General features: G+C 36.3%; 1 protein-coding gene across 13 annotated transcripts; it reads left to right on the top strand.

Annotated features, from left to right (window-relative positions):
- The first annotated feature begins 11,158 nt into the window (after positions 1-11,158).
- LOC114270196 (protein LAZ1 homolog 1) lies at positions 11,159-19,178 on the top strand. 13 transcript variants are annotated; one of them, XR_003631865.2, is made up of 10 exons: positions 11,159-11,296; positions 12,521-12,984; positions 13,229-13,285; positions 14,527-14,635; positions 15,727-15,914; positions 16,011-16,099; positions 16,315-16,570; positions 17,895-18,140; positions 18,251-18,607; positions 18,781-19,178. XR_003631865.2 is itself a non-coding variant. In XM_082874572.1 (10 exons), exons 2-10 carry the CDS (start codon positions 12,850-12,852, stop codon positions 18,834-18,836), a joined length of 1,344 nt encoding a protein of 447 aa, XP_082730698.1. In that variant the 5' UTR covers positions 11,159-11,296; positions 12,521-12,849; the 3' UTR covers positions 18,837-19,178. The 13 variants fall into 13 exon arrangements, 4 of the variants coding, with proteins under 4 accessions (XP_082730698.1, XP_028067445.1, XP_082730699.1 ...); XR_014332867.1 differs by having other exon boundaries at positions 18,724-19,178; XR_003631861.2 differs by having other exon boundaries at positions 12,521-13,061.
- The last annotated feature ends 241 nt before the right edge of the window (positions 19,179-19,419 follow it).

Here is a 19,419-nt window from a genome sequence, read left to right as displayed (position 1 = left end):
TGTCTCGCCTGCCGCGTCCGTTTTTATTTGGACGTTCCACCGCGTTGACCTTTGTCGCGATTTTTTTATCTGGTACTGCGGTCGTGCTAGACTTTGCCTTGGCATGGGCGCCATCTTCTTCTACTCGAATGTGTTGGTGCACTCTCTCCATTAAGGCCTCCATCGTGAGAGGTGGTGTCATAGTGATTGAGTCCTTTAGTCTGTTCCCGGTTGGAAGGCCTCTTTTGTACTGTGCGATGGCGAGATTGGTGGGGCAGTCCCCAATCTGGTTGAAGGTCTCCCAGTAACGGTTATTGTAGGATTTTAATGACTCTTTTTCGCCCATGTCGATGGAGAGCAGTTGATCAATTTCCACCGGGGTTTTGGTGTTCGTTCTGAACCTTGTTACGAACGCCTCCGCTAATTGCACCCAGGAGGCTATGTTGCCTTCTGGAAGTTTTTCGAACCAAGTCAAGCCTAGGTCACCAAGGCTTGATGGGAAGAGGATGCACATCAAAGCCTCGTTTCGTCGATATACCGCCATAACCTGGCGGAAGTGGCTTAGGTGCATGTAAGGGTCTGTCTTCCCTTCGTACGTGGTAAATTTAGGCTGGATGAAGCCTGAGGGTAATGATGCGTTCTCAATCGCCGGAACGAACGGCGAGCTATGTAGCCTTGCCAATGCTTTATCTGTTGGTTCGTAGGCAAGGTGTGGTGCTGGCATTTCAACCTCGACGCTTCCATGCGTCCGAGGAGCCAACTGCCGAAGGGCTGGAACTCTGTGTGGGTCGCGTACCCTAACATCCTCCTTCTGTCGCGCCCTTTCTTCAAGCACAGTCCGTAGGTCGGACGATCTAGGCAACTCCATTTGCCTGGATGATGTATGATGCGTGTGTGAGGGCTGATAGGTACTTCCCTCTGTGTAAGACCTTAATGATTTCGTTCTCTCAGACTTAGAGTAACGAGTTTTGGAAGTCCATGATTGAGTGTCGCTCATCCTGAGGCTTCTATTTTCTGCTTGCGATGTCGTGGTATGCCTACTACGATCTTCTGAGTGGCGAGGAGGCGCATTGCCTTTGCGCCCCTCTCCTGTCGCTACCCCTTTTCCCATGATCTGGCGCTTCATGGCCTCCATGTCCGCGGCCATCTTCCTTATTAATTCATCTTGTTCCTTCACGCGGTCCTCCAGAACTTGAGGATCAATCCTCCGCCTTTGTCTGTCAGGACTTCGTGAACGAGAGTAACGGGGGCTGTTAGTTTGCCTCCTCCCCCTTGTATCCCTTCTGGGATTTTGTCGTTGTGGCTCCAAGTCCGCCATGGGAGGGATAGAAGGTAGGCCTTCGTGCCTTGCACCCCCCTCTGGTGTTTTGTCCGTCGATGGCAGACTGCGGCATATCTTCGTTGTGCGCCATTGCTTCTAAAGAGGAAAAGCTTGATCAAAAGGTTTTGTTCTAGTCTGATCTTCCCACAGACGGCGCCAATTGTACGGGCACGAAATATTCTTCCCGTATAATCCTGTTGATCAAGTCTGCGCTCCTCCGTACGTCGTCGCTTTTCTTCCTGAAAACACAAACATGAGCTAGTTGGCGGGTGTGTGCCGGATACCTCTCTGATGCCTAAGTCAGCAAAATAGACAAAGACAAAAAGCTCTGTGTATTCAAGAATCAAAGTTGTGTGTTACCTCTCCATAGGTGATATTATGAGCTTTTATAGGTTCCGCGTGGCACAATCCTAATAGAACTCTTACTCCTCCATGTAGAGTCCTCCTAGGATTCATACTCCTGAAAGATAATGCTTATCTTTCAGCACCCCCCTCACTGCTTAAACCAAGTGAGATGGTTTTATCATGGCCAAACTCCAACATGACTGAGGTAAGCATGGCTATGCTAAACCGCAGACTAGACTGAGATAACTCTACCTCGGTTCTTCCATTCACTGCTCCTACCACGGTTTTCCCAGCGTTGACCATAGTATTGCTTAGACCATGCTAACCATTAGCTAGGTCCGATAGAGCTAGCAGCGCTATACCGTGACCGGACTAACTCTGTGTCCGGGCTACCCGCAGTACTCTCCTGAACCGAGATAACAATAGGTTCTCTGGGTCCGGATTAACTTTAGGGCCGTCTGGAACCGGACTAACTTCAAGGCTCTGGGACCGGATTAATGTTCAAGGCCTTTTTACTTTGCCCTCCGTATTGTGGCCCATAACGGCCCATTACCCAACTCGGCCCACTTTTCATATAAATTTCCCTCTCAGAAATCGTATTTCCTTGTCTCACCGTTGGTCTATCATGCAAAAGGCAATTAATAAATTCTATGATTTTCTTGAGCAAATCCAATTGAGACCACAAAGTGGAACAACTAGGGTAGACATGGTCATTTTCATTTCTGTTATTAAATATTAATTTTTTGAGTTCTCAGTCTACTTTTTATCGAAATGTTTATAATTTTTATTTTTTAGGTTGCTGAAGCTAAGCACATGTATCATGCAATACAGAAAAAACACTTTACATTTGATACAAGTTGGGATATTTTGCGCCGAAGTTGTAAGTGTGATGAAATTAGAACACAACCCAAAAAAGCCACGCCACTAAAACGTCTCTGAAATATTGCATGTGAATAAAATGGATTTGCCGCAAAATAATCTGCAAACAATCGATCATGACCCTTCCTTTTATCGCGATATATGTATTTATGTCCTGCAATAGAACCACATCTTTTCTTTGATCGATCACTTGCTCTCAAAATCTGTATCATACTAGCATTATTTATCTCATAAACACCCAGAAGTTTCACAATTTTTTCATCATCATCAGAGGATGAAGAAGAAAAAGAGAATGAAAATGAAGTGAACAAATAAGAAGTTGACCTTTTGTTTTTCAGTTATGGTTGGTTCCAGATACAACGTTGTTTGTTTGGGCTATATAATACATGGGTTAATCTGTTTATATCTATTTTTTTTGAAGGAACTAATTAATAGAGGCAAAAAGAAATGGAAAAGATTTAATAGAGGGACAAAGAAATGGCAAAGGAATTAAGGGAAATAGAAATGGAGGGGGAAAAAAAATCATTTTGCTCTTGTCGGTCAATCGGCCGGTCGTCCCCCTCGGACATCTTGCGTTTTGATGAAAGATGTAGTAATTCACTGTTAGAGCGACTGATATCAGATAAAGGAATTGGTCATATTTTTACTTAGATTTGATGAAATTTTTGGTGAACCGTTGCAGATGCCCTTATGCCACAAGTATTGATACTTTAATAGCTTTCATATTGTGTTAGTGAATGATGACTAAGTACATCTTCGACCCTAATAGGCATTTTACCTATTTAAACATTACTATAAAGTATGCATTTTATTTTATCTATCAATTGTTTCATATTTTTATTCCAACCATACTCTTTATTTTAGCTATTCATCCAAATACTATTAACTTTATAGAATATCACATCAGCAATAAAGATAGAGGGAATGGTCCTAATGATTAAATACATTTTGTCTAATCTTTGAATACTAACTACATGTAGGTAATGAATGTGAGTTGAGCTAAAATGCCTAATCATATGTTTAATGCATTGAAATTGAAAAAAATGAGTTATAATAGACATTTTGACTACAAAAATGCTAGATACCTCAAAAATTATACCAAATGTCTCACCAGAAATGTTTGGGACCTTTTTTTTAGGGGTTCCACGACCCCCAATTTGATCTTGGCCCTTGATGTGTGTGTGAGGTCCACTCATGTATATGTGGGCCCTACATTATGAGTGGTTGGGATGAGATTGAGGGTTGTGAGGGTCATGTATGTGTGGAGGTCTCTATCACAATTGATGTCTCATATAGGTGTGAGACTCACATGGGACCCACATTGTGTGGGTCCCACACCCATGTGAGACGTTTTGTAAAATTTTTGATAAAATTTTTAAGATCTCTAACATTATTCTTTTGACTAACAAACAAGTATTATATGCCTAATAAGTAGAAAATGCTCCCTTTTTTTAGATAGGATAAGCAATTACACATAATGAGAAGCCTCAGACACCACCAACGCCATTAAAGATGGAGGAACCTCCTCTATCCAAACACGTGGTGAATCAAAATCGAAGGCTAGCCTACTTAAACAATGAGCCACCAAATTACCATCTCTACAAACATGCGAAACCAATGAAGAAAGAAAACGCAAGAGAAGCGCTTGAGCCACACCCACTAAATGACCATAGCAAGATAAATTATTCGCCTTGCCTTGGATTGCAGCCACCACATTTTGAGAATCACCTTCAAGATGAATATGCCCCAAACCCAAATCACATCCCAATTGAAGAGCTTTGATCGCACCCAAAGTTTCCACACAATCAACATCCTCCATATACGAGATCCGCTCAACCATAGACGCAATGACTTCTCCATGACAGTCTCGAATAATAATTCCAACACCAGCACTGGCTTGGGCCTTCCTAACAGAGCCATCAAAATTCAGTTTAAAGACCCCCGCACTTGGCACAACCCACCTTTGCAACCGCACCTGGGCCGTAGGAAGTTGGCTGCGTTGTTGAGCTTGATCATATTCGAATACATAGTTCACCGCAAAAGAAACAACCTCCTCCACAGCCCTTGATTTATTTTCGAAAATAATGGAGTTCCTATTATTCCAAAGACACCAACATATAGCATTAAATAATTGCATGTGCTCTAAATCAATCGTAGCCATGAGATTACAAACCCACTCAAAACAGTTGTTAACAGGAGTAGAGTTGATAACCATATTTAGTGAGCTCGACATCCACACATTCATTGCAAAACCGCAATTATGAAAACAATGGCCTACCGTTTCAGCCTCAACTCCACACCCGGCACACAAATCCATATTGACGATATGTCGTTTCCACAAATTGGCCCTTACAGCTAGCAACCCAAGACACATTTTCCATCCAAAGATCTTGAGTTTATTCGGAAGATGAAGCTGCCATAAACCTCGCCAGAACTGCATATGCGACTGACTATCATTGGAGGTAGCATTGTGACCATCCGAAGAGGCCATATTCACACATAAATGATATGCCGATCGCACCGAAAACTCTCAATTTCGTGAAAAATGCCAGACCAATTTATCTGAAGTAACGTTGGACAAATAGGAATGCGTCGGATAGCCTCCACATCCATTCCCAAAAATTTTTGAGTAAGCATCTCATCATGCCATGCACCCTTCTCAGAATCAATCAATACACTAACCCTCGCCTCATCCGAAAGAGTCGAGGGTGGCAAAATTACCTTAAAAGAGTGAGGCCATGGAACCCATTTATCATGCTTAACCGAAATGCTCGCACCATTCCCAACTCGCCATCGAAGCCCCGCATTTAGTAGACTTTGAGATCCGACTATACTCCTCCCGGTGAAAGATGAGTTGCTCCCGACCAAAGTAGAAAATGCTCTAACTCAAAACAACTACATAAACTTTTTAAATTTAAAATAGGACTATGGGCCACAAACAATGACTATAAATATTGAGCTATCATATTTAATGACACGCTATTTAAGTGTGAATTATTTTTAAATATTTACAGACTATCTTGATTACTAACACAAAATGGCAAACTCAAAAAGATAAATTTAAAATAATGTTTTTAGCCATGAATCATTAATTATTAACGAGCTATCACATTTAATGACGTGTTGCTTACCTCATTTAAGTGTCTTATTCCTAAATACCTTATATCAGTTAAAAGTGACCACAAATCGGAATAGCCCATTATGAGCCAAGCTTAGCTAGCCCAAGAAATCAAGGCCTATAAATTTTTTGCTTATGGACTAGCCTAAACAAATGTCCTAATCACTTGTACATATTTGTTATATATTCAAATTTCTTCATCTTTTTTTTTTCAATCCATCCATTATTATTAACATTATTATTTTTTATTGTTAGTTTATGATTGAGTGGGGTTATATACACATTAACTAGTGTACCAACACTAAGGGATGTTTGTTTCAACTTTTCAAAGCTAACTTATAATTTTTAGCTTTGAAAAAATTATTTTGGATTGTTTGGTTAAACTTATTTCAAACAGCTTCTGATTCTAACAGTTTATTTTAACTCAAAAAAGTTGATTCTGAAAAGTTGTTCACCCCTTACTTCTGATTATCAGTTTCTGTTGTGGACATGTTAATATATGGTTATACTCTTAGAATTTTTATTTTTTATTTTTTTAAAAATAAAAAAAGACCCAAATGGACTATAGATTATTATTACGGATTTGGTTGGTAGCTCGAAATTTAGGGGCCCGAATGCCCCTAAATTTCCATATAAGGCAAAAAAAAAAAAACAAGGCAAAAAAAAAAAGAAAAAAAAAACAAACTTATCCAAAAAAGGAAATTAGGGCCACTGTTTTTAGGGCCACAATTCATTTTCCTTATTATTATTATTTTTTATGAGAAATGTAGACAAGTAATAAATAACTAAAAATAAAAATTAATTAAAAAAGCTATTTCACAGCTTATTTAACAAACACTACTCAGCAACTTAAATCTATAATTCAACAGCTACACCAAACAGATTAACAACTTCTGATTAAAGTCATAATTTATAATCTATTAAGCTAAAATATATAAGTTGTTTTAACAGCTACACCAAACGCTTGATAATTATGACATTATTATTGATTTCATTCATCACATAAATTACAAATATTAAAAATATTTTAATTATGTTATTTCATCAATTAATATACTAGTTAATGGACTAATTGACACATATATAGCATTAGTCTTTATGAATTGTTTAACCTTTGTTCTCTTAAATGGTATTTTGGGGTTGACTGTAATGTCATTAGATTTATGGAGAAAGAAGCAACTTGCCTCCAATTTGAAATCAAATTGGATGGTGTTACACGGCTTGAGGGAGTCCACCACGGATTTTGTTTTGATAATTTGAACCGTTTAATGTGTAGAACTCATCGAGTACTATATGTCTATAAAAAATTACGTTGATCGGATATTGATAGCTATCTAATCGATCAATTTTTTGTCAATAGTTAATTTGTTGAGAGGGTAATTTTTGGAAAAATTGGGCCGAGCTTCGAGTTGGGTTTTTAGGCCCAAAACGCAGAGGACTAGGTAAAAAGGCCGTACTGAATACTCCGGCCTAGAGGGCAAGGTTACTCCGGCCTTGGGGAGACAAAGTTACTTCGGCCCAAGGAGGAGAGTTTATTCCGGCTCAAGAAGAGATAGTTGCTTCAGCCCAAGGAAGAGTGATTCTACTCCGGTCCAGAGACAACTCGGAGTAGGGTCTTAGAGTTAGTCCGGTCGCAGTATGTTCTGGGAAGACCGGCTTCGGAGTTAGTCCGGTCATGACATACTCTGGCTAGGTCAGTCAGAACTTGCTACTTGGAAGTTTGATCTAAACGCACCAAGGTTGAACAAGGGCAGCCGAAGTAATGAGTTAGTAGAGAAGACCGAGCTAAGGATAGTTCGGCCTTCTATATGGCTCAGCATAGCTAGTGTTATTTCGGTCATGTGGTAGTTCGGCCATAGAGAAAACCATCCCACTTGGTTTAAGCAGTGGGGGAGGGTGTAAAAGGATAAGCATTATCCTTAGGAGTATGAATCCTAGGAGGACTCTGCATGGAGAAATACAAGTCCTACCAGGATTGTGCCACGGGAAACTTATAAAAGCCTACAAGCATCACCTTGGAGGAGGTAATTTGAACACAATTCTTTCTGAGAGCATAAAACTTTGTCTATTTGTCAAGTTTTCTGACTTAGGCATCGGAGAGGTTTCCGGCACACACCCGCCGGCTAGCTCACGTTTGTGTTTTCAGGGGACAAAGCGACGTCGTACGGAGAAGCGTGGACTTGGTCAACAGGATTATACGAGGAGAATTATTTCCTCCCCGTACATTCATCATCTATTTTTTTTTATACAAAATTGATTTGATCACATAGATATCGATATCCGATTAACGTGATTTTTCATAGACATATAGTATTCGACGAGTTCTACATATTGACGGTTCAGATTATCAAAACGAGAATTGTAATGGATCTCCACAAGCCGAACATTATCGTCCAGTCCAATCTCCGACCGTAGGCAAGCTGCTTCCTATGAAGAAAACTCATAAAATTTATGTGCTCTCTCGGTTAATCATGATATTCTAGTCCCTTGTCCTCTTTCTTACTTTATTCTTCAATCATTCTTTGCCAAGATATAACTGTTTAAGAAGCAATGTTTGGTTTAGTTTTTTTTTTTTTTTTTTTTTTTTTTTTTTTTTTAATATTTGAATAAAAAAATCAAAAAATATGTTTAGTTAATAAATTTAATTTTTTTAAAAATTATTTTCTCTCTCATTCTCTCTATTTTTTTTATTAATAAATCAATTAATTACTTTTTTCTTTCTCATTCTACATATCAATCAATTAAATTTTTTCTCACACTCATCTATTTAATTACAATAATAATAATAAACTACAAATCATCTAAGAATTATTTTAAAATTCATAACCAAACAAAATTTTAATTTTCAAAATTCTTTCTAACCATTTACCTTTTAAAATACAATTCAAAATTCAAAACTTTTTTCAAAAAATAAACCAAACGGAGTGTTTCAGTTTTCTATATATTGTTTCTATGTAAATTTTTTTTTTTCTTAATTTGTTCTTGAATTGAATGGATATCAGGTAAGTACTGCTGTTTAATTAAGAAATGAAAGTAATTTTACTCTCTAAAAAAAATGAGAGAATTACTTGAGAGTTAGATATACAAAAAAAATTTACAAAAACATTAGTGATACCGGTGAATTTGTAGTGGAGTGTAAAAAATTATAAGGATACAAGTCTTACTTGCATCTATCTATATTTATGTATTTTTTTTACTGTCCAACTATTAAGTAATTCCCTCTAATTTTCATAATCAGAATCCTTCAAAATTTACTCACACATAAATCAGTAGATTCATGTATTCTTTAATTTTTTATCATTTTTTTTAACGTTTAACCCTCAATGCCTCAACCAGTGCACATTTTCTCTCTCCACTTGAGCTTCTTTTTTTTCTTTTTTTTTTTTTTTATCATTATCGGGAATCATCACCAATGATTGTTGCTTGCTATTATAAAGCTTAATTTTTCTTACAGATCTAATTGGGATGTACTAACAGCTTGGCGTGTGCATTTGTTGGGCTGGGCTGGGTTGGGATCGGGTCGACATTATATAATAAGAGACTTTGTATCTGTTTAAATTCAATCTAATTCTAATATTGGATCTCTATATTTGCAAAATCTGATCTAAAAAATAATTGTAAATCCCAAGCTCACCTATCGAGTTATATATTAAAAAAATAAATTGAAACATTTCATAATTAAATTCAATCAGAAATAATATTTCTTAAATAAATATACTCACATCATTATAAATTGAAGAATTTCGTGTATAAATTAAAAGATTTTTTAAATAAATTCAATCACACATCACTACAAATAAACAAATATAAAGTCTAGATCTCAATAAAAAATATATATTTTAATATATTATAATTAATTAATTTAATAGCAGGCTGGGCAGGGCTGGTTCGAAAGTATAAATTCCAAGCTTAACCCATTAATATACGGGTTAGAAATGTTGGCCGAACCCAACCTTATGAGCTAAAATAACTTTTCCAAACCTTAAAAAAATAAGGCCAAGCCAGGCAGACCAACGGGTCGATACCTACTCCTACTAACATCTGGCCCAGCTTGAAGGGTAATTTACAGCCCCTGAAAGGTTTTTGATTTGTTATTATTTGGATATATCTTGAAGGGTAATTTAAAAAAAATATATAAAATGTATTGAAAATAAATTATAATCTTAAATAATTTAATAGAGTATATTGAAAAATTTAACGTACTTAATATTTTTTAGGTATAAATAGAATTTCCTGAATACTAGAGATGTACATAGTTTCATTTAGTGAGGATTGAGAAAAAACTTAGCACCGAATCAGATTATTCAGTTTTGTTAGTTGAGATATCAAAACCCACAGAATGCTACGGTTTAATTTTTTCAAACTTTTAATTTACTATAAATGGAGAATTTACATTAGGTTTTAAGAAATTTTATAAAAACTTGAAATTTCACATTAGAAAAAAATGAAGAGAGCGAGAGTGGAAGTAGCTCTATAGATCCCTCTCACCCTACGCTTCATTACAAAAGGAGTACCTTCGGTCATTCACATTCAAATGAATTCAAATGTGTATGAAATATTTAATAAAAATTTTAGGGTCTAGCATTTTTCTTTTCAAATATGAAAGTAATCGCTTCGAATTATCTAATTTATTGGGTAGTTATGAGTCAGTCTGTAGACTAGATTTATTGAAGACTTATAAATAAATAAATAAATCCAATCAACAACATTCTAATGGTTTGGGCGATTTTTTTTTTTAAAAAAATATTTTATGTATTCTTTGGCGTTTGTTATAATAGAAAACAAAAATCAACAAAAACTATTTTTCATGATAAAAAAGAAAAAAAAATCTATTTGAATAAAAAATATTTTCTACTTTTAAAATGAAGAAAAATATTTTTTGAACTAAAATTTTACTAATATCATCATACTACCATTGCTATACCACCAATACCACATCCAACGCTACTATTACTGTCGCCGCCACTCCATAACCATGCCAGCTACACTTTCGTCCCATCGTCACCACCACTACCACCAAACATTAAAAATATTTTTTACAAAAAATATATTTTAAATTTTTTTTATTAAAATATATTTTTCACCTAAACAGACAGATCTAACGGCTGTTATTTTTTTTCTTAGACCTCTAATTATAACAGGGCCAGAAGTTAAAATAGTTAGGGCCTGTGACAATTAGTTCAACCCGTTTCAATTCCAAGTACAGCCGATCCACTTCGTTTTAGGGCTTTATAGTTGACATTTATAAACCCCCAAACCTACCAGTCCAAGTCTGACCTGGCAAGTTTTTCAAAATGCAACCTAACTGCCGCCTGAATGTGCTTACGTGGAAATTTGACCAAAAATATAAAGTTACTCACCTGTCATCATCAATACTCTCACAGTCGTATGATTTGATGGTCAGTACAGTTTTTTCAACAGGTGGGACCCAATCACATAAAATCTCCATCCAAATCAACGGCACCAAAGGGACTGTGACCACCGACATTCACAGCCCCGAGCACCCAAATTGTGTTTTCCCAACTACCCACGCAAAATCAGTTTTTATATATATATATTTGCTTCGGCCCTAAGAACTAGACTCTCGTTTCGCTTCGAATCTAGTCGGAAAATTTATCTCTCTCAATTTTCCGGGAAAGTTGGTCGAGAAACAGGTTAGAATCTGGACGCCTTCTCTTCAACTTCTTCTCTCGCGAATTACATTTTGCTTTTCCGACTAGTATCGATTTGTGTGCTCGGTTTGTCGCCTTTTCCTTCTCTCTCTCTCTTCTCTCTCTCTCTCTCTCTCTCTCTCTCTCTCTGTATAGATTTGAAAATTTTCTTCTTAATATGAATGTTGTTGTTTTTAAAAGATCATTGTTTGTGATTTGGAGATTAACCTAGTGTTCTTGAGTTATAATCGGTCTGTTTGAATATTTATGGATGTGTATGACTGTTAGTTGGTACTTGGTAAGTTGTTCTCTGACCAGTTTGGGTGGAAATTGGTTCATTTCTTGGTCTTCACACTGTCTCTTTGATTGTCTTCAAATTTAGAATTTGACATTGGATTTGTTGTTGTGGGAGTTAGATGGAAATAGTTGGGGTTTATTTACACAATTGGATCCCTTTTTGTGTAAAGAAAAGAGGGTAGGGATGAAACTAATTGTGAAGGACCAATGATTCAGATGGGTCTTGGAAATTGGAATATGGTGAATCTTTTTTGCCTAATTCATTGTCTTCGCTGGTAATGTGAAAGGCAACGATGTGAAGTTTGGAGCAGGAAGTGCAATGTAAGCTATTTGCATAACAGTTTTGGGAGTTTGGTCATGTGATAGGATGCTGCAGATTTTCTTTGAAACAAAAAGTTGATATGATGGACATATACACTGAAACATCTGTGAATTTGGAGATTGAAATGAACAGTGTTATATGACCCTGGCCCTTTGAAATTAATGGTGCAAAATTGGGGAAAGGAGAACAAAGATGTTTTAGTTTTGGAAATTTTAAAAATTGGGATTATTATACTTGAGGCAGTTAAGAAAACGTGTGAAATCTGGTTTCACCCAGGCTAACTACATTTGACCTAGTATCTGCAAGTTGTCTTGAGCAATATCAAAGAAGCAAAGATTTGTGAGATGGCTAACAGCCTAACTAGATTCCAACACCACTGTGGTTTGTGTTAATGGGGTGGGAAATATTCTTTATGAGTGAAACACTTGTTTATATGCTCCTTTAGATCAAGAATGATGTATTTTCTCTTTTGGCTTTATTGGTAAATTTTAGAGTTTAATAACTCCTCTAATTCCATTGCTTGGAAGTTGGGATATATTCATTGCGTAATGTTGTTGTCAATCCGCAGGTAGACTGATTTGTTGACTTCTTCCCTATGTTCGTTGCAGGATTTCTGGTCCCGTTCCTACAAGCTTCTTTCATTCCTCCTTATCAAAAAGTCATTACTTAACATCAAAAGTATTTTGCAGTATTAATTCTCAAAATCCCTCTGGGGCTTCTCGTTGCAGGCAATTGGGTAGGCTTTCCTCAGTGACAACATTATGTTGGAGATGGGCAGTTCTGTAGATTCTAACTAAATTGAAGGGTGTAGTAATAGGATTGTAAAAGCATCTGGCAATTGGTCTAGATGCTTTGTGGACTTTATTAAGTGCTGCATACCATTATCAAACACTTTCCATTAGATAAAGTAGCGTTCATCACTGAATTCTGCTGATGAATGGGAAGGGGGCCTTATTTTCGTTATTTTTGGTTCTCACTCTGGTGGAGTCGTCAGGCAGTTCGGGCAAAATGTTGCCTGTTAATCTGGGTTCTGGGGCAACATTTCTCTACAGCTGGACAATGTGCAGTGCAGGTGTATTTGTACTCGTTGCTTTTGTTCTATCCATGTATCTTCTCTTTGAGCATTTAGCCGCTTACAATCAACCTGAGGTTAATTTTTACATTTCTTGTAATTGTTGAAGTTTGGCCTTTTCTGGTTTAACTTGTGCTTTCATTTTTTTAGCATGGCTAGTTGCTGCCTCATAAATAACTTCATTCTATTTTTTTCTTTCTTATCATATGGAATTGATAGCTGTCAGGTTGATATTTAATTTCAGGAGCAGAAATTCTTAGTTGGGCTCATTCTGATGGTTCCTGTTTATGCACTGGAATCGGTATGTGGAAAACTAACTACCATTTTTAATTTCTTCTTTGCTTTCTGTCCATCTATATACAAGTTTATCAAGGCTTTTTAGCTTCTATCAAAGTTGTTCATTTAAGAAGGATCTACCTCCAGAGTGCTGCTGGTATGTGACAAAGTGAAGCTTGTAGCTGACAATCTTCTGTGTTTTAAGTCTTGCTGCCATATTTATTATAGGGAAAAAAAAATGCATTTATGTTGAGCATGAAAAAATGGCATGTTAATTGTGTCAAATGTTTGTAATATATATAATCAGTGTGAATGGTGCCATTCCTTGGGGTGTGTGTGTGAGGTGTCAGCATCTGTAATAAACAGTGCACACACAATAGACATTCAACATTTAAGAAAAACATTTATGTAACAGAAAAGGAGATATGTTGGAAAATAGATACTTTTTTCCCCCCTTCATTTTTTTCAATATTTTGGGTGAGTAATAATGAAAAAGTTATGGAAATTGAAAGTTTAACCAAATTGTAAGATCAATTCACTATCAAGAAAGATAACAATCGAAAACACAATTTACATACCAGTCCCTGCACCCCTCACACTGACTGTACCATCAAATCATCTGGGTTATATGACATTTTACCTTTGCAATACCTTCAAAACAAAATCCCAAAAAAGTTCCTTAAGCCACAAATATGATCAATAAAATCTCAATGAACGACCAGACAGAATTGTAAACACACTGACAGTGCAACACGGTCAGGCATGTATGCACACTTGTGGCGGCTTTGTACTTGAATCAACAATAGTAATCTTCAACTCCAACATTTTCTAGTTTTTAGTTCTTGAAAGAATGAATGTTACACTTGCTTCCAAAGGTGTGATAATAGAAAACAAAAGAGGGAGGAGGATCAGTAGTTGCCTTGCCAGAATAGATTTCACCAAGAATAACACGCATCCTGTGGCACTGTAACTGAAATGTACTATCAGCCTATCAATGACCTGAACAGCATGAACTTTGGCAACCCATCCATTGATGTGGGAAGTTATTAGGATGTAGGAAGCTGAAGATGTGGGAAGTTATTAGGGTGTAGGAAGTTGAGTTATTGTAAAAGTATTAGCTTTCCCTGTTTGCCCTCATAGTTGAACAGAGATAAAAGTCATTAAGCATGTATGCTCTTCAAGTTATTTTCAGCAATTATGAGTAATTGACTCTAATGTTGATTTCTAACACTTATTTTCTTTTCTTTTCTTTTTCTTCTCTTACAGTTTATGTCACTATTGGATTCAAAAGCTTCATTCAACTGCGAAATAATCCGGGACTGTTATGAGGCTTTTGCCTTATATTGCTTTGAGAGATATCTGATAGCTTGCTTAGGTATGTTGGAGGACCTAATGAGTATCCCTGCTTTACCTTTAGTGATAGCCATAAGTGTAGAACTTGGTACATGGAAGATTTGAACATTGAATCTCTTCCTTTTCCAAATTATATTTATGTTGTAACATGAAAATTGTTCTGGATTAACCAACCTTATTGAGGTTCTTTTTTCTCCATTATTGGTGGATGCCTATGTATTCATAACAAGGAATTTTACTTTTGGTATGTTTAAAATGAATCTACAAATCCTTGCCAATTGATATATAATATGATATCGTTTGTTCTTGGCTGCCATTTTGAGTAAATACCTGTTCATAAAGGATAGTTGAAGGACATTGCATTAACATGCATAAGAAAGTCATTTTGGTGTTTTGTGTTTCCTTTCTTTCTGGAAAGTATTTCTTGCAATTGATATGGAAATTGGATGATACGGCCAGTGAAATGGCCTCAAGTTCAATGTTTGTTTCTCCCACAATGAGGCCAGCTTGAGTTTATTTCCATTTGATTATTGCTAGTGTGATATGCGGGCTAATTAATGGCAATGTGTATGGTTGGGTGCTTGCACGTATATTGAGCTACCTCTCCTGTGGATGAGTAAAAAAGAGTCTGTAGACTATGGAATCATCTCTAACATAGGTTTTATTAGTGCACAAAATGCAGTAGTTTACTCACTGTCTAGGGATGCTTAAGCCAATCAGACCCCCTTAGGCAAGGCGCAAGAATACCTTTGTAGGGTCAACTTCATGAAACTTTTATGTATTTGCTCTCATAACTGATACATGCATGATTTTATGAAGTAGAAAGAGACGTTTCTTGGATTGTTAAATATAGTGTTGAACCTCCAACAATCGGACCACCAAGGAAAATATTTTAATTATTCTAGAAACATCTCTTGAGGTATGATGGGCAAATTATCACTGACAAAAATAGCAATGTTAATTATTCTTGTAACCTTGCTAGCCTTTTATTTTCTTTGTTGACCTTGAAATTTTGTCTATTTATAGAAGTTGTTCATCAATTATCTGTAATATTTTGGTGCCCTTGATGGAACTTCAACTACATGTTTTTGACAAATGTATTATTACTTAAAGGTGGTGAAGAAAAAACAATTGAATTCATGGAAAGTCAAAGCCTTAATACTTCTTCCAGCATACCTCTTTTGGAAGAAGCTTATGCTTATGGGGTTGTAGAACATCCTTTCCCGCTAAATTGCTTGCTAAAGGAGTGGCATCTTGGTTCTGAGTTCTATCAAGCTGTTAAAATTGGCATTGTTCAGTATGTATGTGTTCTTTGATATCTTAGACCTTGTGGGATCATTCCCTTGTTCAAATTTGACAAATTCTCTAAGCAGTCTACTAAGATGTTTGCTTTCCAGATGATACTAAAGATGATCTGTGCTCTGCTGGCTATGGTCTTTGAATTCTTTGGTGTTTATGGTGATGGGAAATTTGAGTGGAAATATGCGTAAGATATCCTTAATATCCTGTGATTTTTGTTCTTCAAAGATCTCAAAGCTCATTCACTTTACAATCTTCTACTTTTTTCACTGCTATACTTTAGAGCCACATCATCCAGTTTTAATGGAAGATTATTTTGAAGTACCTTCTGTTCTACTCAGGCTAACTTCTTTGCCTGGAACACTTTAATTCTGATCCTGAAACTTTTTAATCTGCTTGCAGATATCCATACTTGGCAGTTGTTCTTAATTTTAGTCAAACCTGGGCCTTATATTGTCTTGTGCAGTTCTATACTGTCATAAAAGATAAGTTGGCACCGATTAAACCTTTGGCCAAGTTTTTGACATTCAAGTCGATTGTATTCCTGACATGGTGGCAAGGTTTGGCTGTTGCATTTCTTTTTTCGATGGGAGCCTTTAAAGGGGCCCTGGCACAGGAGTTGAAAACACATATACAAGACTACATCATCTGTATTGAGGTGTGTAGAGATATGATTCCATTTTTTGAAATTTCATTGATTGCTTGTATTTGGGTTATTACGTTTGTATTACGCTGCTTATTCATTCACATCACATATAATGCTTGCCCCTTGTATTCTCATAATTTTGAAATAGGGTTGTTAGTCTATGTCAAAGATAGTATTACTTTTGAATTGAAAAATTAAAGTTAAGGTGACAGGTATAATATATGTGAAGGCCCAATAACATTAACAATAAATGGTACAGCTGCATGCTAAAAAGCATGGGCACAGACATGCCAACACGGAAATTTTCAAAAAATGTAGGATGTGACATGTGGGGGACACGCGCAAAATATGTACTTTTTTTATGTTTATTATATAAGGATGAGGATAAACAATTATTATATGTCATGTATATGAATATTTAATTAAAATATAATAGCAAAATGGAATGTAACACTAGTTTCTGAAGCCTAAAGGAGGAGGATAGGTATTTATTTTTTATTATTTATTATTGTTATTATTATTATTATTATTATTATTATTATTGGGTTTTAGGTTATTTTATTTGAACATGTAATGTGTTTTATGTGTGTCTAAACAATAGACATGTGTTACTCAAGTGTCTGAAAGGGTGTCCGAATCTAGAAAATTTTAAGCAATAATAGGGCATGTTTGGACATGGGTCTGCCAGGTGTCAAGAAGTGTTTGATGAGTATCACATCATGTTGATGTGAGACACGCCATGTCACCTTCTTAGAAGTGTCTACGTTTGTATATGTTTCCTCAAGTTAAAATTATCGACAGTGCAGCTCTTTAAGCATGCTATGAAAACACTTTGAATTATCATATTTGCTAGCCAAAACACTTGAAATTCAATTGATGAGGTTTACACAGGTTATTCATTGCAAAGTTTTGCTGCCTTCAATACTTCTGATGTACTGTGTTCCTTGCTGTGTCAAGATGCTGTTCTTCCTTTTCTTTGCCAGGCTTACACATGGCCTCTTAAAATAAAACCAGTTCTCTTGTGGCTGAGGAGATTCATTGTGCAAGATTTGCTTCACTTAACCTTTAACAAACCATGTATGAAATTGTTCTACTCAAAAAACTGATTTAATCAGTTTGTATAAATTAATAATAAGTTAAACAAGGCATGATGCATGAAGTTAGCTTCTTAATATATTGAATTTGTTTTATATTTTTGTTGTGTTCTGTTTTTGGTTTTCTGTTTTCCCTCACTCCTGTTGAGTAAAATCTCTGATTGGTATGCATATTGAGTTGAGATAGGAGTTCTTCAAAAGGTTATGTTTTGGAGGCTTATGATGTTGAACTTGTCAAACAGATGGGTATTGCTGCAGTGGTCCATCTGTATGTTTTTCCAGCAGTACCTTACAAGCGTGGAGAAAGATGTGTGCGCAACGTGGCTGTAATGACTGACTACGCATCCTTAGGAGCACCTCCAGATCCAGAGGAGGTTCAAGACTGTGAAAGATCTACTAGAGTATCCTTTCCTCGTCATGATGAGAGAGAAAAGCGTTTGAATTTCCCCCAGAGTGTTCATGATGTGGTTTTTGGAAGCAGTGAAATAGTGAGATTGCATTACTTTGCTCCCTTTTAGTTATTGCTTTTCAAATTTTGTGCTCACCTCTGATCACTTTCGTCTTTTTTTTTTTTTTTTTTTCTTCCCGTGCTCTCTAGATTGTAGATGACATGAAGTTCACGGTTTCACATGTTGTGGAACCAGTTGAAAGGGGAATTGCAAAAATAAACAAAACTTTACACCAGATATCTGAAAATGTCAAACGGTTCGAGGAACAGAGAAAGAAATCTAAGGATGATAGTTATCTTATCCCCTTGAATTCATGGACGAAAGAATTTTCCGAAGTGCACGATAACATTATCGAAGGTAGTGTTAGCGACAGTGGTTTGCCTGATGGGAAAAGACCAAATTACCAATCCAAAGCCACACCGTATCAGTTTAGAAACATATGATATTCACCTTCGTTTTATGAACTGTGAATTTATAGATTTATCCGACAATGTCAACATATTTTTGTAAGTTTACTCAGTACTGGACATTTTCACAATTTTCCATTTACTTTTTGATAAATAAACAAAGAAATTGATAAAATTGTACGTGTAAATAGTTTTGATGCATTTTGTCTTTCTAGGTGAAGCACTTACAAGATTAAAACCTTGATGCGTTTTTACTGGGCAAATGTGTGCAGAATTCTTTGGAGCATGCTTTGATGGAAGATTTTGCTGCAGAGCCGTGAATGTGTGAAGAAAAAGCTACTAAAGCAGGTAGTGTTGTTGTCTTAAATACATAAAAGATGAAAAGCACAGGCCTCAACACCTTGATTGTGCACTCTTAAAAAAAAAAAAAAAAAAAAAACACACACATTGGTTGTAAAATCCAAACATACTACACGTGACCTTGTAATAGTGTACATTATCCTCACATGGAAATTCTAAAATTGTTATTAGCATTGAGATTTCATTTTGCGTCTTGGATTGTATGCTGACTTCAAATTGCACTGGTTATTTGAGGGAGATTACATTTGTAAGACCTCATCCTTGCTCCAGTTTATGAACAGTTCATTTTATGGAGAAAAACGATTTGGTATCTTCTGCTCTATTTGTTTCGGCACAAACCAATTTCGTGGGAAAAACATCTTTCACAAAAAATGTTTTATGCCTTTGATTGCAATCTTCAAAATGATGGCGTTGGTGGTTGGGGTAGTAGAAGCAGCAGTGGTGGTAACAACGGTGGTTTCTATTTCAACACTTCAAAGCCAGGGCTTTGTTTTGGGGGATGTGTTGATCCTTCAAGAAACCTAGACTTTGCCTTTTATAAAAAGAAAGGA

Source organism: Camellia sinensis, chromosome 6 (genome assembly GCF_055761805.1).
Source record: "Camellia sinensis isolate YWXY chromosome 6, ASM5576180v1, whole genome shotgun sequence".
Taxonomy (NCBI): domain Eukaryota; kingdom Viridiplantae; phylum Streptophyta; class Magnoliopsida; order Ericales; family Theaceae; genus Camellia; species Camellia sinensis.
Note: the sequence above shows the minus strand (reverse complement) of the source record. Positions and strands in the feature narration are given on the sequence as shown.